The following is a 23,472-nucleotide window of genomic DNA, read 5'->3' as shown; positions in this document are numbered from 1 at the left end:
CGGATAACGCAGCATTTTTCTACGATTTTTTTGTGCAGGGTATTTGTGTAGGGAAAAGTTTGTTTTTGGGCTAAGGAAAATATCAACACTTGACTTAAAATTTCATGCAAGATAAATATTCTGGAAAAGCGTGCCTTACACACGCCATTTAAATAGTTATTATATTATTTTATTTTAAATTTAACATATTTAATATGTATGCCCTTTTTTACATTACCCCACTTCAGTTTATTGTTTTCAAAAAATATAAATTTTTTCTTGTCTTAATATTTGGCACCTTTAATATATTCCTTGATTTTTGTGTGACCATTTGAATAGTCCTGGTAGCTTAGAGCATGACGCAGGCACATTTACGTCGCTTCACGAATTAGAGCCAACAAAAACAATTGGCCAAAATGCTGGGCCGACAACAACAATGGGCCATATCAGCTATTATCGCTGGGAAATGGTTGAAAAGGGGGCGTGAAGGTCCGGACTAGGATGTCAGACTCAGTTCAGTTTGGGCAGACGGTGATTAAACTAAAGTGTTCGAAAGTTAATTGGCGCAACAAAAACAGCAGCAACAGCTACAATTATACTTAGCCACTATTATGCCTCACGCTTGACTGAACGCGCTTTCCGCGCCCGCTGATAAGTGGGTGGGAAAGTGGGAAAACGGGAAAATGGAGGGTAATGCCAACGATTCGATACGGAATGAAACTAAAGGCACTTAAACCAAATGACCAGCGCGCACAATGGTGAGCTAAACGACTAAAAGTCAGTGAAATGTTCGAGCACCGAGGAGATCAGGGTAAGGTGAAGGATTTCCCGAATCGACATTTGGAAATGGGAAAAGTTGGCAGATAAATGACAAATAAAGTCAGCTATAAGTGATGCTAGAATAAGGTGTTATCGTAGACATTTCAATGACTTCGAATTGATTGTTTTGTTGCAATGAAATAAATGATATAAATAGGTGATTCATTAACCATCAAAATTATATGTATATCAGAAACAAAACTCTAATAAAATCAGTTTAAAGAATTATGTAAAAAGTCATACAATTAATTTTTATAATAATTTTCATAAAAAATAAACTACACAAAAACTCAACTGCTACCACTGTAAAATGCCCACCAAAGTACTTGCGGCAATTTCCAGGGCTATTTCCCCAATATACATCCTAGTAAACATATATTGCTTTTTTGTTCCGCAAAATGGCATTATTTAAAAATGTCGATGGGTCACGCTGAACTCGTCAACGTCCTTCAGAGGTATAAGCGGTTTTTTTTTTTTTTGGGCTCCCAGGAAAAATGTTGCCGTCCTCGTGGAATTGAAAACGGTTATTGACAAGTTAATGGCCCGAACAACCAGCCAACAAAGAAGAGGATCTAAACTAACTACTGTAATTGCCTATTTGTATGCTAACCCAAATGAACCGAAAAAATAGAGTGAATAAATTATAAACTAGACTGCGCGCAATTTCAAAAATATTTGCCTTTTTATTGATGAGTTGATACTGATTTAATTAAAATGAATACGATACTAGTTTTTCATATCAATTTAACATTATTTAATGATGAAACCAATCCTCTAGTGCATGCATAAAAAGACCAATGAATATTAAATTCAAATTCATATACCTCTCATATTTGGTTTACTTAGAATAATATTTAACTTTTTATTAAAACTACTCCTATTTCCTCCATTCTTTATAGACTATCCCCGAGTGGAGGTCGGACCACAGAATCCTTTGAAAGTAGAACGGGATCATGTGGCGAAACTGGACTGCAGAGTGGATGCCAAACCAATGGTTAGCAACGTGCGATGGTCTCGAAATGGTCAATATGTGAGTGCCACGCCCACCCACACCATATATAGAGTAAACCGCCATCATGCCGGGAAGTACACCTGCAGTGCGGATAATGGCTTGGGCAAAACGGGCGAAAAAGATATAGTCTTGGATGTTCTATATCCGCCGATTGTGTTTATCGAATCGAAAACCCACGAGGCGGAGGAAGGTGAAACGGTTTTGATTCGTTGCAATGTCACCGCAAATCCAGCGCCCATCAATGTCGAATGGCTAAAAGAAGGAGCTCCGGATTTCCGATACACTGGCGAGCTCTTAACCCTCGGTTCAGTGAGGGCTGAGCATGCCGGAAACTATATCTGCAGATCGGTGAACATAATGCAACCGTTCAGTTCGAAACGAGTAGAGGGTGTGGGCAATTCCACGGTGGCTCTATTGGTGCGACATCGGCCGGGACAGGCTTATATAACCCCAAACAAGCCCGTCGTTCATGTGGGCAATGGTGTGACTCTGACCTGTTCGGCGAATCCGCCAGGATGGCCTGTTCCCCAGTACCGATGGTTCCGAGATATGGATGGTGACATCGGAAATACACAGAAAATTCTAGCTCAAGGTCCCCAGTACTCTATACCGAAGGCTCACTTGGGGAGCGAGGGCAAGTACCACTGTCATGCGGTCAACGAGTTGGGAATTGGTAAAATAGCCACCATAATCTTGGAAGTACATCAGCCACCCCAGTTTCTGGCCAAACTACAGCAACATATGACTCGTCGGGTGGGCGATGTGGACTATGCAGTCACCTGCAGTGCCAAGGGAAAGCCCACACCGCAAATTCGATGGATCAAAGATGGTACCGAGATTCTTCCCTCTCGCAAGATGTTTGATATAAGGACAACACCCACGGATGCCGGCGGCGGAGTGGTGGCGGTGCAAAGTATCCTGAGATTCAGGGGTAAGGCCAGACCCAATGGAAACCAACTACTTCCGAACGATAGAGGTCTGTATACTTGCCTTTATGAAAACGACGTGAATTCGGCCAATTCTTCAATGCATCTGAGGATCGAGCATGAACCGATAGTCATTCATCAGTACAACAAAGTGGCCTACGATCTTCGAGAATCCGCTGAGGTTGTCTGCAGGGTTCAGGCCTATCCGAAACCGGAGTTTCAATGGCAATACGGCAACAATCCCTCGCCTTTAACCATGTCTTCGGATGGTCACTATGAAATTAGTACAAGAATGGAAAATAATGACGTATATACCTCCATTTTGAGGATAGCACACTTGCAGCACTCTGATTACGGAGAATATATTTGCAGAGCTGTGAATCCTTTGGACAGCATAAGAGCACCAATAAGACTGCAACCCAAGGGATCGCCAGAGAAGCCCACCAATTTAAAGATCCTCGAAGTTGGTCACAACTATGCCGTCTTGAACTGGACACCGGGATTCAATGGCGGCTTTATGAGTACCAAATATCTGGTGAGCTACAGGAGAGTGGCAACACCCAGGGAACAAACCCTATCCGATTGTTCGGGTAATGGCTATATACCCAGCTACCAGATCAGCAGTTCGTCCAGTAATTCCAACCACGAATGGATCGAATTCAATTGCTTTAAGGAGAACCCCTGTAAACTCGCGCCCTTAGATCAGCATCAGAGTTACATGTTTAAGGTTTATGCCCTGAATTCGAAGGGCACCTCTGGTTATTCGAATGAGATATTGGCCACCACCAAAGTCAGTAAAATTCCACCGCCTTTGCATGTTAGCTACGATCCCAATTCACATGTTCTGGGCATCAACGTGGCCGCCACATGCCTGTCCCTCATTGCGGTGGTGGAATCACTGGTAACCAGGGATGCCACGGTGCCCATGTGGGAGATTGTGGAAACCCTGACATTGCTACCGTCCGGCAGCGAAACGACCTTCAAGGAGGCCATCATCAATCATGTGTCGCGTCCAGCCCACTACACCACCGCCACCACATCCGGAAGGAGCCTTGGAGTGGGTGGCGGTTCCCACCTGGGCGAGGATCGCACCATGGCCTTGGCCGAGACCGCGGGACCCGGGCCAGTGGTGCGGGTCAAACTCTGTCTGAGATCTAACCACGAGCACTGCGGCGCATATGCCAATGCAGAAAGTGAGTATTAGTGGTTGCAATAATAACTAACTATGCAAATTCAATTATGAATCTGAAATTAACTATTAAGAGTTCCCATAATCCCAAAACTAATCGTTTGATTCCCCTCTTAGTTGGCAAGTCCTACATGCCGCACAAATCCTCCATGACGACATCTGCATTAGTGGCCATCATCATCGCCTCGCTTTCTTTCGTCGTCTTCCTTGGTCTTCTCTACGCTTTTTGTCACTGCCGTAGGAAACACGCCGCCAAAAAGGAGAGTAGCTCAGTAGGAGGAGGAGTTGGAGGAGGCAACGCTAACTCCACGACTAATCCAGGATCTACCGGAGCCAAAGAGTACGACTTCGACTTGGACGCCAGCCGAAGACCGTCGCTAAGTCAGGATCCACAGCAATCGCAGCAGCAGCCACCGCCACCACCTCCCTACTACCCCACTGGAACTCTGGACTCCAAGGACATCGGCACGGGCAACGGCGGTAAGGAGCTCACCCTCACCGCCCTACACGATCCTGATGAGCAGCTGAATATGCAACAGCAGCAGCACCACAGCAACCACGGCCAGTACCAACAGCCCAAAGCCATACTGGGTATCTACGGCGGAGTGGCTGGCTCTGGGGGCAACAATTCCGGTGGACAGCATCCACATTCGAACGGCTACGGCTATCATGTGACAAGTGCCATCGGCGTGGACAGCGACAGCTATCAAGTGCTGCCCTCCGTTGCCAACTCAGCAGCCGGATCCCACGGACATGGCATTGGACACGGACACGGACTAGGAGCCGAAGAGTGTGAGTACAGGCAGAGAAAATGTTGTGCAATAGTTTAAAATTATACAAAAGTGATGGCGAAAGGGTCCGTAGGATACTAGACTAGAAACCCTCAGAAAAAACTACATTTTTACTACACACTGATTCGTTGGTGTATCCATCGATGTTCCATCTATTGAACTGCGAGTGTTGTTTACTTTTACCCATAAGTTCACACAGTTGACACTAATTTTTTGCGTTGACTGTGCAGGGCCGGACAAATTTCGCTTCAGCCCGGCGACAACTTATGAAGGGACGTGACTCTGTGGCGAGAAAAGTGGGTTGCGGAGGATTGCGTTTTCGGGGGCTCTGGAGGATTAAGGGGGTTTTTTGGTGGGCGTGTGTGTCTTGATTAAGCGACACATTTTTCGGCGCAGATTTATGGCGGCCATTTCGATGGGTGTCCCTGTTCCCTGGCCTGAGTTTTTGGCCGTAATTGCATTTCATGTCAATCTAGAGCTGCTCCTCCTCCACTTACCGAGCTACTCATGCAAATGCAACGTGGCCAGCGTTGGCCCTTTCCACGGATTTCCCACGCTTTTCCCCCGAGCTTGCCCACACATTTTCCATGGTGTTCGGTGTCGGGCATAAGCAGCTCCCCTTGGCAACCGAAATGACACCAATCGGCAACACAAAGCGCCGCCGGAAACGGGAGCGGCTGAAAATGTGGAGCTGCCATCGTAATTCCAATTATGTGAGAATTAAGGCGTTATCCTTCAGCTGGCTTTGTTCCCCCAATCGAATGTCCACTGTATGGTTCAAGTTCGGTATTATTGCCTTGTTTTTAATTGGTTACAAGGCAGCTTAAGGGATTTGAGAAATCAAATGGGATTGACTAAGCATTGTTCATTTGCTCACTTAATTGATTTGGTTATTTAATAGCTTGCCTTAGTTTAATATTCCGTTTAATTGAATGAAACGAAATGATATGATATGATATGATTTCTAGTACATTTAGTGTTCTTTTTCCACGTCGAAATACGCTGATAAAAAAATTCAATGAGCCGCAATGAAGGCGAAAAGATGGCTGCGATGAGTAGTCCAAAAGTGTAATAAACAAATTTAACGCAATTAGACAACTTGAATTCTCCAATTCTCTCCTCGAGTAATCCCATTAAAGAGGTCGCCTCTTTAATCCTATTAGGCCGGAAAACTTAACCCAACCCCGAAAGAACTTTTGCGCTTTATTTTTTACCCCTGCCCACCTGAGCTTCTCGGCAAAAGGGGCGTTGAACAATAAAGAAAGGAACTCTATTCACACCTAAATGGAAGCTACAAGTTTGAAACCGAGTAGATGGGTAAGCGGCACTGAGCAAATTAGTTGAACTAAAGGAAAGAAATACAATTAATAAACAAGTAGGAAAATAAGCTATACATTATAGATATATACAAGCACATATGTATGTTTAAAAACATAGGTTCAAAATGTGAGTACGAATCTGTAAGCTATTTAGTATTTTTGCTAGTTTCTGTATAGACTCGCATTTTCTCTGAGTGTTGCCCTCAGGAATGCATTTTAATTGTGGGGGTTGCGACCGGTCGCGGGCTTTTGTTGCTCCTTCTTTGCGTTCCCCTTTTGGCAAGCGTCAACTTAATGACTATTTCTCTGCCCCCCCTTCGCACACTTGCAAACCGCCACACACTCACCCACACACACATACTCATCGTCGTTGGTGTGCGGCTGCAACCGAAGCAGGACCACTTGAGGCGACACCACCAACATGCAACATCAGCGGCGGCGGCAGCAGCAGCAGCGGCATTAACCCAATGCAGCAGCAACATTCAGCACGCGCCAATCTAACGAACCAACCCACCATCGCCACTGCCAGCTCCACCAACAACTACAACACCAACACCCCCCACACCACCAACAACACCAACAACTGCACCACCCTGAAACGCGGCCACTTGGGAAATAGGGGGAGAGAGCGGGAAAGATGCCAGGTAACCGCAGCCACGGCGGCAACAACAACGGCACTGGCAACCACCATAACAACAACATCTCGCAATGCCAAGGCAGCAACAACAACAACAACACTAGCCATTACAGGTAACTCCAGCTATGGGCGACAAATTGAAAAGGCGAAACAGGAGCAACTATCGCACCATACGAGCAAATAAATAAAAACGCAACCGTCGTCTGCACAAAATGCACTTTAAAAAATCAGTATAGAAGAGCACCTCACACAATATTGTAGCTGATGTTTTGTTACTAACTGTTGTTGCACACCTAAATGGTTTTAAATGTTTCCAAATCGTTTCTCTTGATGTAAAACTTTTTCTAGAAATGCACTAAACTATACTATAAGTTCTGACAGTGGAAGTTTGTTGGATACGGCGTTATTGGTGAAACTATATTTAACTGGAAAATTTAAATTGAAGAAATTTAAACAAAGAACCGGTCCATAATATTAATAAAGTTATATAATATTAAGAGAATAACATAAATATGCCTACCTTTCCCCTACGTGTCCAATCGGTAGACACTACATTATTTTAACAGCCAACAAAATAATAAAAATTCTCAGATACAGATACATATACCGGAAATTCCGTCAACAAATTTCCATGATCAAAATTCACACATTTCGTTGGCATTTTATTTAAACTTCTTTGCAAAAATGCATTCAGTGTTGCCGTTGATGTATCGTAGAAGGAGTTCCCATCTGAAGGCCCTCCAATGGACGATCCAGTCGAGCCAGAACTTCTTCAAGATGAGCTTCAAAGCGCCATCGATAAAACTGCCTAAGGCTGCCGCCATTAAGGAATTGGCCAATAAGCCAACGCAACCTCAGTCCCAGCCCTCGCAATCGCAGTCTTCGGCAACACAACCAACTAAGCCGCCTCAGCCAGCGGAAATCAAGAAGAATCCTTTGACGATGGGCGCCATAAGCCCCGCACCACCCACTCCCATTAGCCCAAAACCCTCAGTTCAACCAAAAATCCCAGATCAGCGGGCCAAGTGGATGGCCAAGGTCTCACCGGAATCGCAGAGAAAAGCCAAATTGGCAGCTGCAGGAGGTTCTCCGCCTTCCGGTCCTCCAAAGAACCAGTTCAGCCAAGCAAGTAATCCCAGTTTCGCGATGCCCGGTCAAAGTTCGCCTGCAAACTTTGGTGCTGCACCTAAAGCTCAAGCCTCTTGGCAGCAAAAGGTGGAAAAATCTGCGGAAAATGAAGATTCCGGGGCATTCAAGGGTGCCTCTTCTGAGTCCCAACGGAAAAACTGGATGAACCGCATGCAGGGATCGCAACAAAGGAAACAGAATCAGTGGCTGAAAGAGATGCAGGCCAAACAGCAGGCTGGCAAGGATATTCAGGCTCAGAAGATGCAGAAAATGGAGTCTCAAAAGACCACGACGAGTTCAGCTGCACCACTTAAAGAAGCGGATCCATCTACTCCACAACCGGCAGAAAAACCCGAAGAAAAGAGTCCGGAACATTTGGCATACTTAGATGCGATTAGGCAATTGAATAGCTATCAGGTTTTGGAACCCACTTCCGGCAGAGCCACCACCAAGAGCAGTAGAAAGGAGCAGGATCCGGTTATCGAGCAAACTTTGGAGTGTCTGGAAAAGTCGGGACTTACAAAAAAGGATCTAAAGGCCATACCCGTGATACAGGTAGCCGGTTCCAAAGGCCGGGGCTCAACGTGTGCCATAGTGGAGAGTGTCCTTCGGTGTCATGGGGTGAAAACTGGTGTTCTCTCCTCGCCCCATCTGTTTGTAACCAGCGAAAGGATAAGGATCGACGGTGAACCCCTGAGCGATGTTCAGTTTACGGAGCTCTTTTGGAAAATCAACACTGATCTAGCGAATATGCAACCCACACCTTCCTATAACAAAATCATGACGGTCATGGCCTTCCACGCGTTCCATCAAGCCGGCGTTGAGGTGGCCATTGTAGAGGTGGGGAATGCAGGCGCCAGTGATGCCACCAACATAGCCTCGCATGCCCAGACCATAGGGATAACGACCTTGGGATGGGAGCAGAGCTCGAATTTGGGAAATTCTTTAAGGGATATAGCCTGGGCCAAGGCGTCCATCATGAAGCCGGATGCCAATATCTATACGAATGTCACCCAAACCGAATGCTGTGAGGTCCTAGCCCAAAAGGCCAAACAAATTGGCGTCGAACTCCGCCGAGTGCCAACATTTAACGACTATATCGAGGGTGATATGAACAACAAGCTGTTGATGAATAAGGCAAACTACTCTATGAGATTGAATGGATCCCTGGCCGTACAATTGGCCTACGATTTCTTGAAGCGACACAAGCCCGAATATGTGGTAGGATTGGAGCATAATTCTACTCTGTTAACACCGGGAGCAAGTCGCGGAATCGAGATCTTTGAACAGCCCGGACACTTTGACTTCATGCGACACGACATGTTTAACGTCTATCTGGATAGCGCCGATACCTTTGAGTCGATGATGGCCTGCCGGGATTGGTTTTACACCAGAACACGCGCGAATCGACAGCCAAAAATCCTGCTGTTTAACAAAGTCAACGAGTTCAATGCCAAGGATCTTCTGACTATCATACGCAGTAATTTGCGCTTCGAAGAGGCCTGCTTTGTGCCCAGTCCCAACTACTTCGAGGGCGAAATCCTGGCCGAGGAGGATGGAAAGGCCATGGTGTGGCACGGCATGGAGGAGCTGCAAAGGGCCAAGAGGAATGCCGGAAATTGGAGAGCTCTCTGCGAGGAGAACGGCAAAAGGGACAACTCGCAGCTTTCCATATCCATCAATGCCTTCTTCGAGTACCTGACTAACAAGTACGGCAAACAGAAGTACGGAATGAAGAACGAACTGGATGTCCTGGTCACCGGGTCCCGGCAATTGGTTGCCGCTACCATATCGTGTCTACGGAAAATGAAGTCATCGAATCCTTGGCAATGAAAATATAGGCTTAGAGAATTTTCCTACGTTTTATTCGTCTTAAATTTCGTCGTGGTTTAAGTTTACTTGTCTTTTTTTTGTATATAAATACAATTGTCACGTATGTAAAATGTTTTTTGATGCAGTTTTACTAAGAATTTTAATTGACGCACCCCAAAAACATTTGCATTAACTGACAATCTTTATAATTAAGAACTAATATGTTCGGAATTGTCAGAGGAAGTTGAAACCTTTTTATTTGGCATTATATTAGCTCGTGTATGATTAAGCATGGCTGAAACTAATTTAACATTACACTTTGCTATTCAAACCGTGTTATAATAATCCTTTGGACAGCTGTCTGATGAGAATGACCGGGCATTATTGCCATATATATAGATGTGTTTATGTTAGTGCGTGTTTTTCCAATTAGCCACTGTGACTCTCAAGTTTTCCCACTTACCGCAAAGCACCTGAAGCACTTTGCACCCACTTTCGACACCTTTTTTTTGGTACATCTGCACAACTATATTTACTAGCTGTAGCCGCCCACTAAAATGGCCCGTAATAATCCAAGAAAATGTGGTAATTTGCAGGGTCAAGCAGCAATTCGAACGAGAATAACTACAGTAACGCCAGGGATCTGTCGCAGGAGGCATTGTGGCGCCTCCAAATGGCCACCGCCCAGTCGCAGCAGATTTACGTGGATCGACCACCGTCGGCATTCAGTGGCCTGGTCGACTACAGTGGCTATTCGCCGCACATCCCCACGGTGACCAGTTCGCTCAGCCAGCAGAGTTTTAGTCCCACGCAACAACTAGCGCCCCACGAAATGCTGCAGGCCGCCCAGCGTTACGGAACTTTGAGGAAATCCGGAAAACAACCGCCTCTCCCCCCGCAGCGAAAGGATATGCAGCAGCAGGCGAAGCCACCTCAGCAAATGGGTGAGTTTATTATTATTTATTGGAAGTCAAAATGGGCTTGCTAGCGGCAGTAATAAGCAAATAGCAGTATAACATGTATCTAGGACACGTGTTGCATTTTATAATAGATGCTGGCATTGCTTTTGAGCAGAGAATATGAGATTTATGCGAGATGGGGTTTCCGAAATCTCGTACCCAAAACTAGATTATTTCCGCACAAGCTGCTCGACGAGCAACAATAAAATCTCATTGGGAAAATAATCCATCCACAAATCCAATCCGGACACAAATCCAATGCCTGAAAATCCGAAATCGGTTGAGGCGACTAAGAAATCAGTTTGATTGATTATGCACTTAAGTGTTGGGAAATGTTTGGCCAAGAGTTTTGCTGATGCTTCGAGCTGAAGCTGTTCGGATAAACAAAATAGAGTTTTCACAATGGAAGGCAGGGACAGCACACACACACACACACACACACGAACATTTACCCCTCTTCAAACACAGTGCAGCATGCTTTCACCGAAACCCATCTAAATTTCTGTACAGCATTTGCATTTGTACATCCTTTTATGCAGCAGCAGCCAGAGAAGAAGGATACACCAGCTCACACAGATAAATGCACATAAAATACATACTTTCATACATAAAATACTTTCCTTGCGAAAACGCCTGGAAAGTGCTCAGCCTTCTATCAAGAACAACAAATCGCTTGCAGCGACAACTATCGCCGCTTCTTTTTTGAAAAAATGATGTTGGAAAATGTTCGAGGGGGTGGGTTAAAAATACCGAAAATATACCAAAAACAAACTGCGATGAAGGCGAATGAAAAGGACTTACTGTGTAGAAAGAGAGAGTGCTATTTAAAATGTAAAATGCTGAGCTGAAAATATTTCACAAAATCAAAATCAAACAACGCTGCTAGCTGTAAGCGAAGTGAAATAAATAACAACAGAAGCTGGCGTACACTGAGAGAAAAACACAGCACTGGTGGGAGGAACAAAGCTACTCAAAACAGCAGTTTCATGGCATTAAAAGCAAAAATCTACGGAACAGGCGTAAAGGAAAGCATCTTTAAAAGGCGTAAAGGAAAGCAGCTTTTAGTTTGCAATTGATTTTAAAATAAAATTTTTTTAAAAATTTTCATGTATCCTAATCAAAAAACGACCCCTAATAGAATATTTCCCAGCACGACGCCGACGAACCAGAAACCGATTGATTTTCACCATTGTCGGCCGCAATGCCACATGGAATGCATAAATAGGACTGCGATTGCAATTGCGAGTGCTCTAGATGGTCTATGCATTTACGCTCAGCAATGGCTGCGGTTTTTAGTACGTTCTCTCTTGCACACACATACACACAAACACACCAAAGTACACACGGCGTATGCGTGACTTTTGTGTTGTTATGCATAAGATATCCGTTCCGCATACGCCCCGTATGCCAGCGCATATTCCGCATACGTCGTGGGATCTAGTAAATGCTGCTTCAATTAGACAGACAGACAAAGGCAGAAAGAGAGAGAGAGGGAGAGGGAGAGACTGCGATTGCGGTCCACTCCACAGGATGGACCAAAACAATTGTCTTTCAACCTCTGATAGAGGAAAACGTGAGGGGAAAGCTTCCTGGCCAGCATTCATATTTAGCCGCATACATTATGAACTGATTCTAATCGGCTTAGAAGAGAGAAGCAGCTGCAGTTTACTGCCGCACAGCAGCCAGCGGAGAAGCAAAAACATTTCAATTAAAACAAAAGCCATGGCCGAAGACTCGACTTCCCCCACTCTCGGCCAGATCCCCTTTTTGCCGCATTTTTGGCCACAAAGCAACGAAAGCAGGCCAAAAAAAACGAAAATATGCCAACTCAAGATGGGCGAAAAGAAAAAGTGGCAAGGATGAACAGCTGCGGTCCAAACGAAGCCACAAATACCCTTAATGATCATTGATAAAGAAACTTTGCAGCCTTTACAGCATTTTGGTTGAGCACAAGTAAAATGTATATTAATTTGGTTAGTCATTTCTGGCATTGAGGTCGCTTTTCTAACTTTATGTTTTTAAGATAACTATTAACTATTTCAAATATATTTCTAAATTGACGGTCAAAATAGATTGCTTTTCTCTTAGTATAATTAAGATATTTAAGCCCAAGAATTAAGTGCAAAATTCCAGATGTATTTCTATTGAGCAGGGGCTAGCAAATGTGAAATCAAAAGTAAATACCCCTTGTGTGCCCTACAAACGCAACCAAAATCGGTGCAGTTGGGCCAGAAAGGGTTGTCGCAGTGTCAGCAACGGATTTCAGATGAAGACGAGCTCGGGGACCCGACAGTTGCTTCACTTTTCTTTTGTCCCTGCACCTTTTTTGTTGGCCAGGACTCAAGTTGAATTGCAAGTGGAGCTGGAGTGCCAGTTTAAAGCAATAAAAGCTCTGGTTCCTGCAGACTTTTGTTAACACGCTCGCCATCCTTCCGACCACTCTATAATGCCTTCTCGTTTCTGACTTTGATGAGCGTGCAGCTGGAAACAACAAAAGAATCAAACAAAACAGCGAAAAAGCCAAGTATTTCGCTGTTGTTTCTATGCCCGAAATTGCGCTGCAAAGTATGCAATGCTTTCGAGCTGGCGAGTTTTCTCGATTTGCACAACCCAATTGGCGATTTGCGGGATCTACTAGAAGCCCATATACAGATAGAAAAAAATAAGTAAACGGTGTCTGTGATATAACAAGCAAAGTTAAATAATAACAAGTATTGAGCATATTCACAAATTTGTCGTTCTATTCCAATGTATACTTCCGCCTTGTTATTTATACTTGATATTATAACATTATAATATCTTCTTTCTGTGTAGTTGAAAGTGCGGAAACCATGAGACTCCGTTCCAAACAATACAAATGACGCAGAGCGTTACGCAATGCCAAACATTTTTATTTCAAGTGCTTTACTCTATTCACCATATCGAGTTGCAGTACAGTGCGTTTGATTCAATTCAGGTTGTTTTCGGGTTGGCTTTTAGCGTGAATTTCAATTAGTGCTGTTCCTGATATCATTTTCTCTTAGTTAAGGTGTTGATATCCGGTTCGAAATTCCGTGAATTTCAGTTGGCGTTTGAGTGATTGAATTTCTACGGAGCTAAAGTTGATTCGATTGGATTGTGAAATGGAAGAGCACTACATTTAGCAACAAATGCCCAGCGTCAATTAACCGTATTAGTAACTAAACTTTAGGTAAAAAAAAAAAAAATAAATACCATTTAAGCTGAAATTTATTTATTTAGTACCGAAAAATCAATAGTCTCTTTTTCCTTTCGAAAATTCATTCAACACGAGCACATTTTCGAACAAATTAATTACATGAATATTGAAAAATCCGGTCAGACAAATCAGAGCGGGGAAAATCATAAATTTTGGGTTATCCATTAAATTTGTTGGTTGCTCGCTCGGTCGGTTTGTTATTCCTGTTGATTAGATTTAGCTTTTTGTTTTCGGTTTCTATTTGCATTCCCTGTGCGTATCTTTATTTGTATGATTTTGTGGTTTTCGGAAATACAAAACGAAATGCAAAAATTAACAATTGGAAGCATATTAACCGCATCAATTTCCGTACGGCGACGGTGGCAAAAGTCAGCGAGTACACAGATCATTAAACATACATTCACACAGATACTACCACGCACACACCTTCCACATTATTTATTACGCCACGGGGCGAAAGCCACAACTTTCGACAAATTTTTTGGCAAAACATTTTACGTAATAAATTTATTTTAATTACAACGCCAAAAGTGTGGCGTCGCAAGGGGCGCAATGGCGGTTGTTGTTTGCTCTGTGTGGTTGGTAATGAATGCGCTTCAATTAAATGAAATATTCATAGGCATAAATACAAGAGCAGTCCAAAAGCATTCGGGTCTGGTTGGGAAAGGGAGTCAAGAAAAGTTCAGGTAGCACCACGGACTACAGCATCCCACCAACTGAACGCATCTTATAGCCGGCAAACATGTTTTATGGGCCAACAAAAGCCATTGGACTATCATCATGGTGGTCCTGCAGCTGGGCAGGAGGAGTACGGAGAACACAGTTTCTGGGCGGTAATGGGGTCAACATTAACCGACTTTATAGTGGGCGGACTCGCAATTCAATTACAACGATCGCAGAATACCCTAGCTGCTATAAGTCAACATGTATTCAATAAAAAAGACATAAACAAATAAAAACGTAAGACAAATGAAAATACGAGATTAAAGGTATAGATTATTAATTTTCTATAGAACGACGGCTTTATCCAATTTTATTTAAATATTTACCTGCTTACATGCGTTTTAACAAGCACGTAGCTTCACATCTTCCCTCGAAAAAGTAAGATATTAAAACAGGAAACTCATTGCCAGCCCATTGGAGCCGCTTTGCAGATTGTTAATTATGGATTGGCCAAAATGGTTGGCTGAAAGGCGGGCCAAACGGTGGATAGGGGTTGGTAAATCGCGAGGAGGAGCAGACATAAAACGGAAAAAAAAGGGCAGGACTCACCGCGTGTAATGCATCTTTTCAAACAATTTACCAATTTGCCGTGTGAGCAACTGGCCTGGCTCATAAAATGTTTATTAGGTAATCAAACATAACAACAAGCGGTCAAACATAAAGCTCAAACGACTGTGTCACATTCTGTGAAAGGAAACCGTGAAGCGTTAATTGAGTTTTGTGGGGCCGGAGCGAGACATACTGAAAGCCGGGAAAATCTGTGCGGAAAATGCATTGCGGCTTTTGCGTTCAGATACATTTTCGCTCCGCGCAACGCCACGCACTCAGAATGCATCAGAAACGCATTCGAAAGTATTTTATTGTGTGCGAGACGCGCCAACGAGATTTTCCACAACCACTTGACTCGGAAAATTCAGAAAATGTATTTATGCAAAAGTCGCAATTGTCAGAGGCAAGTCAAAGTGCATAAAGTGTCGCTTCTCAATCGGCGAAAAGGGGGAAAATATTTTCCCAAAAGTCTCGCACCTCGAACGGATGTGAAGTGTTTTGGCATTTGAGCCGGGTTTTCGAGATGGCAACGTTAAACACGCCTCAAGTCACACATAATATGGATGGATGGGATATAAATGCATAGAATAGAATGCGGTTGAAATATGATGGAGGATATATAGAAATAAAATAAATACAACTGCATTCGGTCCATTCAGCAGCGCATTATGCTGATTGAATGCAAATGCAATTGCAGCGAATTTCTATAAATATACATATAAATAAAAATATAATGCAAGCATTCGTTTGACCCCAATCTAAAAATCCAAATGAAATAGCTGCATAAAAACTAAGCCCATCTCTCTTATTTTTTGCGCAAATTAATAGCTTAGTGGAACAGCCCCCGCTCACACACGCATTAATTAATTTAAATTGCATATTTCACCATTATTTATTAATGAGCTTAAATCGCACTAAACGCAAATCGATTTTTGCCTCTCTCGTTGCAGCGGATATAATACAGGATTTGGCAAATTAAACTAATTGCCAGTTGAGAGACAACAAGAACAAGAGAAAACAAAAAACAAAAAAAGGCAACCAAATACATTTCGACATAAGCATTTGAGTAAGTAAACATAACAAAAAATATATAGATAAAAACACAAGCAAATAATCATAAAATAAAATAAAATTTTTAGCTGTTCAAGTGGCGTGAAAATTGCTTGCAATGCAAAAATAACATGCAAAATAAAAAATCCTTGCCTATTTCGACCAAAAAATCAAGAAAGAGTTCTGTAAATGTGAATAACCGACAGAAATACGAAAAAGAATAGTAACTACAACTCCAAGTAGGTTAAGAACTAAAAAAGTATTTCACAAACCTAATAATTCCCGAAGGAAATTTATGTTGTTTAGCAAGAGAACAAATTCTCGTAAAAATCTATTTCTTTCTTTCTTAATATCAAGTGAGCATAATTATGATTATTATCAAATATGAGTATTGACTTTTACAAATTTAGAGACTTTAAACATTTTATGTTAATAACTCATCTATTAACATTTGTAATAGAAAGTGTTCAGTCGAAAATCGAATGCAATTTTCTGATTAAACCCAGCTTATTTTGCTCACCGCTTATTCTATTTATTTTAAAATAATAATGCCATACATACTTTTTCAAAACTGTGGCCAAAATATTGAGGTTCGTGGCGACAAACTGCAAAACTACCGCCATAATATTCTGGTCAAATCATTGTTAAACCGACAGCCAAACACAAAAGCCACCTTTGAGGTTTCTATGCCTTTTTTTTTAAATATGGAAATTGTTCTCGTTTAAATCAAATAAAAGAGACAAAATGTCCATTTAATTGCTTTTCCGCCCAGTCAGCCCAAAATGCAAAATAAACATGACCAATAAAAATCAAACTTCGACACAATGCGAAAAAGGGGAAAGGTTGGCAAAAGTTTTCGACTCCTCATTAGCTTTTGTCTCCATTGGGGCATTAAATTGGAACGAATATTTGTTTGCTCGGTTCGACTAATTGCGCTGCTAATTTCAATTGTTCGCATTGTTGGCAAGCAATAATAATGCAAAAATTGTAATTACAAATTAACAATTGGTCGTCTGGGTCCCTCGGTGACCTAAAATTAGATTGTGTAAATTTGCAAATTAATTTGCCATTGCACAAAGAGCTCCGTGCAATTCAGCTCGGCAAAATCAGAGCACACAATATCAATTTATTTACTGTGCAATCTGTAAATAGTAGACATGGAGTCATTAAATTGCAACTGCAAAAAACTTTAAAATTTAATACTGCCAGTCAAAAGTCCAAGTGAGTTGCATTTACATATAAATAGGCTAAAAAATATCTACACAGCGTCATACAAGACCGCAAAAATATGGAAATTCAAATAAAAACAGTATCTTTTAGAGAAAAAGAGAAAATCTTTAAAATAAAATCATAATAGCCGGCAAATGGAATAATCAACAGACATCAAAACGAATACGAATTAAATTTTTAACTGCGGGAAGCTTAAAACTGATTTTGTAAACTACAACTGGCTGAAAAGTTTATTACAGATACTTTTGTTTACTTTTCACCTTCATTTGTGGAAGGTGATTACCGAAAAATCATCAGCCAACTATAGCAAAACTTTCTCCCAACTTGCGGGGGAAACTAAAATAATACAGATATTGATTCGTTTTCCTTTCTTTTTTCGCTCTAAAATTATAAAATCGAAATGGGTTGTAAAACCAATCAGTTGTACAGATTCTTTGCTTGCTTTCAATTGTTAGTAAAACCCTTGAGCACTCAGTGATATAGTAAAAAAACACAAAATATTCAATTGCACAGCAAAATATAAAAGATGGGGGAAATATCTTTAATCCAATACTTGTTTAGCTCCGTTATGAAATATTTCAGTAATAAATCCACATAATTGATACATTTAACAAACAAAATAAAAACGTAATATGTGAACATTGAAAATGAAAAATGTATCAGTATTTTGTGTGAAGATTTGCAAGCGGATGCACGGAATTTAGTAAAATAAAATAATTTAGTTTTTGAATGAAAGTTACATAAATTTCTCTTAGCAATAAAAACTACTTAATGGATATTTAAGACTTAAGGACATTGTAAATAGATAAACAGAGTAAACCAAAGAGTTTAGATATTTAATTTGAAATAAATGTGTTTAAAGCATAATCTGAAATATTTATTAGAATAGTGAATAATATCTGGATTTTTATGTATGGATTTGTGTGGCGTTGAGTTAGATACATCTATAAATGGTATTGCTTATTTAATTTATGATCTTACATTTAACTATGTATAATAAAAATTAGTTTTTAAAATAGTTAAGAATTTTACTTTAGTCCCCAAACAAACTCAGACCACCCACGCATTTTTCAAATATCCACCTAGATATAAACAAAGATGTACTTGTAATCCAAAACCAAATATGATCAAAATAGCCAATAACTGTAGTCTAAGTCAGCGACTATGTTAAACTGTCCATTTTTTTAAAGTTCGTTCTATAATTTCCCCTCAAACTAAATGTAAACTATTAAATCTGCTCTCAAAAGAAAAAAACCGAGAGAACAGAAATGTTCACGCCAGGCGATTGAAACATTTTACTGACCTTTTTAGTGCGAAACCAAAAGTTTAAACAAATTTTAATTGTAAACCTAGACAGTAATGATATACGATATTATACAATGTAAATCAGAATATACGATAATTATAAAGTAAATAAAATGAAATTTAAAACAAGCAGTTCGTCTACACCGTTCAATTGGGGTAGGCATACAAAATTCTGTCAAAATTTGTGTAATTTTTCGTTTAATTTTTTGTTATATATCGTTTTGGTAAGATGATTATGTACCCAATGGAAGAGCTCAATCCGGCTATGATGGTCATAGCCATCACATTGTTAGCCCTTCTGCAATGGGGTATTCGTGCTACAATTAAGCCCAAAATAGCGGGCCCACAGAAAAACGCAATAAAAAATAAAGTAAACAAAAGGAGGAAAGGCCTTTCCGCCATGCAGGTAAATTGAAAAATGTTTGCAATTGTTTTTACCATCTATCTATGCTCTTTTTTCGGCGCGCGCAATTAAGGTGGAAAAAACTCAGATCGACTGTCAGATATCCTTACAGAGAGTATATTTTGCCTATCTGAGCATTGAACAACAATGTACCATAAATGAAAAGCAATATCAACTTTAAAGACCGGTATATATGTATAATGTATAATTTATATTATTTATATATATTATTTTTATTTAACACAACAACAGTAATTTCAAGAAACATTTCACTTAACAGATTTTGCTAAGATTTTAAAAAGTGTATTAAATTATTTCGCAACTTTAAAACTCCATTTTTGTGCAATTTAATTTTTTGACTGCTTGGCAACTCTGACCACCAATGCGTGCCTGTGTGTGTGTGTGTTGCTTGTCAGTCTGCGTGTGTGTGGGTTTGCGCTGCTGGCAAACCGCAAAATGGTGACATTGTGCAAATAAAAAACAATTTACGATAAACATCAAATTTCCACAAATTACCTTATATTTTACGTGAGTTGCGAAACAGATTGTAAAACGCGAAAACACACACACAAACCGAGGGTAAAGTCAAAAAAGAAATCCGCGATTCGCAGATTTTACACTGCAATGAACATTTTGTTTCTCTGTTCACCATTGTTCACCAAGTGTCGAATAGGGGCGAGGGGTCTTGGCGACTTTGGGGGCGTGGCTAAGGGAGGTGCTGAGGTGCCACTTTAAGCGTGCCGCATGCCCCCACTTAAATTTCGAAAATTGCAATTATTTTTATTGCTCGCCATTTTGCTCGTCTGATGTTTTCCACTTTTTTTTCACCCCCAGCAGCCTGCCACCCGGGGGGGGGGGGGGGGGTGGGGATATGTTTGGGGTGCCGAATAGAGGTCGTAGGCCATTTCGAGGGCCCTTAATAAATTTCCACAGTGCGGAAGAAGGAAAAAATTTTTTTTTATATGAGGGAAATAAATAAAAATGCTTGTTAAGCTGCGGCGCTGTATGTTTGCGCTTGAAAAGCAGAAAAATTATGCAGCCACTGTAAGAGATTAAAAACTAAATAAAAATAATTGTGAAAAATTGCTTACTAAATATATATAACAAGAAAACCTTTTTAATTTTAAATAGTATCATTGATTAAATTTTCAAACTTTTCAATCGCACCACCATCAACACCTGAGATTTTTAGAGCAAATGAGATTTGCACCCATCTTGTCATTTGTGGGTCAGTATGAGCCGCCACTTTCCCCCCATTTACTAGTTCGGAAAACTCATTCCAGATTCCCTAATTGATGTCGCCAGGTGTCGTCGCACCGCATAAAGACGGCTCAAAGGTAAAAAAAAAAAGAAGAAATCCAGAACACACAGTTCACTGGCCAAATTGTGCGCCAGAGGGCCAATAATTAGGAGTGTCCTTAAGATGGGGCTAAAAAATGATAAGAGGGCTGGAAAGCAGATAGCGACATGACCAACTCAAATAGGCAGAGGGGGAAACTTGGCCTAGACTGTGTTGACTTGCTGGCCAATGTAATTAGGGAGCATTAGGATTAGACCGACTGTTCCCAAGGAGCGGATAACAAAGCTCTACACAGAGAGAAGATAATTACATCTAATTTGTACTATTAAACATAAATATTAAAGAAATATGGTAGTTATTTCATGGGAATGTCAGATATGAATTGCTAAGTAGTTGTTAGAAAAATATTGGAAAATCCTGAGACACATACATCTGATTTTCAGTGCAGACGCAATAAGCCAACTAAAACTTGGCCAACGGCAAGTTGCGGAGAAGGAGCAGAAAATGTGGTAAACTTTTTGCTGTTTTGGCGTAAACAAAAATAAATCAATTTCTTGGTGCGCACAATTGTTAAGATAGTAGATAGGATAGAGTCCATAACGACAGGACCGAACAACAGGATAAGTCCGCAGAGTCATGTCAATGGCCGGCGGCTTTCGAGAAATGGAAATTTCGGTAGACGGCTGGCATTTTTCCTTAGATTCTTTTGCAAATATTCTAAATTCAACGGAAAGTGGAATAATATTTGCACAACTTGCGTATGTGAGGCCACTTATACCTGCGACCATGCTGATTGCATTAAGAATTATTCTCAGGTGCCTGTGGCAAATCTAAATATTAGGAAAAAGTTCTTATAAACAAAAACAATTTAAACATTTCTTCTTGGGTAATTTCATTATGGTAACCCTGGCCATATTATAAGTGCTCTATAAGATGAAAAAAAAGATTTTAAAGTTTCCGTGGCAGCCCCGATAATTATTTCTTGAAACATGCGAAAATTCAATTTCTAAAACTTCAATCAAATTACCCATATACACGTCTCGAACAGAAACCTAATTTGAATGCCAGCGAAGCGGGTGAAATGTAGTTAACTTTCAGTCGATTTAGTTTGGTTTCAATCTCCCTTCAATAACCCTTGTTCTAAGCTCCAAGGCCCCAAACCCTTACCATTAGTTCTTATTCCCCGGGTTCTTGTCGCTATTTGTGCTGTTCCTGCTGTTGCATCGCATTCTCATTGACAAGTTTAATTGATGGGCGTCAGCGTCAGCTTTTGGCTTCAGTTCCACGGAGTTCGGGGAAAAGGCCATGGCCAAGACACCACCCCGCCGCACACCTCTTTGCCCAGCACACTCTGACCCCCTCGTACAGTACACCCTCGATTACCGGAATGGCGACGCGACAAAACCGCAGAATCTAATTTGGCACAAACCACCAAAGCAATTAAAGTTGCAGCTCTGCAAACGGTGTCCGATGCGAATGTTCCCCAACTGTCTGTCTGTCTCTGTCTTTCCCTCGGCGCGCGTGTGTGTGTGTGTGTGTGCGCTTAGGTATTGGTGTGGGTGAGTCCCTGTGTCGGTGAGGTGTCACTGCTAAAGGAATCGCCATAGCAATCCAGAAAATATAACACTTTTGACAATTATGCGCTTTAAAAATGAAAACTTAACAGAATCGGTAAGCAAAGATTGTTTTAGAAATACTTTTAGAAATGTTTTTTTGAAACTTATTCTGATTTTTAACACCCACCACACTCATCGTTTTGAATATGGTTTTCACAGTTGAAATTAACTAGAGGCAAATAAAAATTATACCCATTTGTATCTACAAAACGTGCAAAATGTGTTGACGCTGCAACCAGAATTCATTTGGGGTACCTGTCTCTGGCATTTTTGGGGTAATATGTGGTTGTGGCGGCTGCTGGATTGGATGGCACGGCTATAATTTAATATAATTTTCATTTCGTCGCAGCACGCACATTTTTTCGGTCAAAAATAATTTTTAGAATGCCCCAAAAGTGGTATGTGCAAAATTGAGGTTGCATTGCTCATTTTTCGAGATACATACATGTTTCGAAGTAAATAATGAAGTGCTGAGGGTATCTGCTCCATTTGGCATTCCTGCATTTGGAGTTTCAGTGTACATTTTTGGCCTAGATTGTAGCAACTTATTCTTCAATGAATGGTTATATATTCATAAGTATTCATTTTGTTCTTTTAGTACTGAATATGCATTCTTCAAATTTCCTATCCATCCTGAATAGACCGCCTGTTCTGGTTAACAACCGACGTTTCCAACCGCTTTTGACCAATTTCGTGGAATTCCACGCTGTCATCTTTGGGGCAACAGCCGCTGGTGCACATCTGCCGTCCGTAGGCCGAGGCCCCAATCGTATCCCCCACTGGCCAATCCCAAAAATAGGTACACCGCAAAAAGTGTATAAGAACAAGATTCTTAAATACAAAGCAAAAAAATATTTAATCCTAAAAGAGAGTAAAATATCTTATTCACTTCAACAATCGATGTTTAAATCGAAAATCTTAAAGCGAGCATGAAGTTGACATGTTGTAGCAATCTAAAATGCCACCTATTTTTTTCGGTCTACCCTCATCATAGCAGCCGGGTCCCTATTGCTGGCGCTTTCTCATAGTCGCATTGCTTTTTATTGACCATAACTGACTTTGTCGTAGCATCTGGGTTAAGACTAGGCAAACGAGGGGCGTTTAGGTGCCCCTCCAGCGTGCTGCATGCTCCGGCCAGCTGATGGTTGTTGTTGCCATTGAATCTATTTGTGCTTGGATCAGACGTTGTTCATACGCCCTGTTGCGGCGACATTTTGCGCACAGCCAGAAAGCGCAGTTAGTGCAACATAGTTGTGTTCACTGCACCTGCGAATGGGTGACAGAGGCGTACGAAAGAGGGTTTTTCAAAAGAAGAACATATAGTACTGATCTAAACTTATTAGAAGTCTAGACTAGAAAATTCAGGCTTTCGAACATACAATCTATCTTGGGCTCCGAAATGCATTTTCTTCTTAAATATTTGTTCATTTAAGATGAGGCAATTTGTATATTTCCCTGTCGAAACCCTTTTAGCCACCGCCCCTGGATCTTTTGAATTTGTGGGCTGC

At 41.3% G+C, this 23,472-nt stretch overlaps 2 protein-coding genes across 7 annotated transcripts in view; both read left to right on the top strand.

The window, feature by feature from the left end:
- The window catches only part of LOC6613302 (hemicentin-2), an 88,661-nt gene extending 69,887 nt beyond the window's left edge, over positions 1 to 18,774 (top strand). For 3 of the 6 annotated variants that reach the window (XM_032714151.1, XM_032714145.1, XM_032714138.1), the window contains 5 exons: positions 1,698 to 3,929; positions 4,043 to 4,717; positions 6,429 to 6,785; positions 10,209 to 10,556; positions 16,011 to 18,774. In XM_032714151.1, the coding sequence (XP_032570042.1) occupies positions 1,698 to 3,929; positions 4,043 to 4,717; positions 6,429 to 6,785; positions 10,209 to 10,556; positions 16,011 to 16,039 (3,641 nt within the window). In that variant the 3' untranslated portion in view covers positions 16,040 to 18,774. Of the gene's footprint in view, positions 1 to 1,697; positions 3,930 to 4,042; positions 4,718 to 6,428; positions 6,786 to 10,208; positions 10,557 to 16,010 lie in introns of those variants that run through there. The other 3 variants (XR_004361216.1, XM_032714157.1, XM_002037743.2) reach the window with 3 other exon arrangements.
- LOC6613300 (folylpolyglutamate synthase, mitochondrial) lies at positions 7,179 to 9,747 on the top strand. Its single transcript, XM_002037741.2, has one exon. It carries the CDS (start codon positions 7,357 to 7,359, stop codon positions 9,631 to 9,633), a length of 2,277 nt encoding a protein of 758 aa, XP_002037777.1. The 5' UTR covers positions 7,179 to 7,356; the 3' UTR covers positions 9,634 to 9,747.
- Positions 18,775 to 23,472: the final 4,698 nt, after the last annotated feature.

Source organism: Drosophila sechellia, chromosome 2L, assembly GCF_004382195.2.
Source record: "Drosophila sechellia strain sech25 chromosome 2L, ASM438219v1, whole genome shotgun sequence".
In the NCBI taxonomy this organism is placed as follows: Eukaryota; Metazoa; Arthropoda; class Insecta; order Diptera; family Drosophilidae; genus Drosophila; species Drosophila sechellia.
The sequence above is the reverse complement of the archived record's forward strand: the minus strand, read 5'-3'. Positions and strand labels throughout refer to the sequence as shown.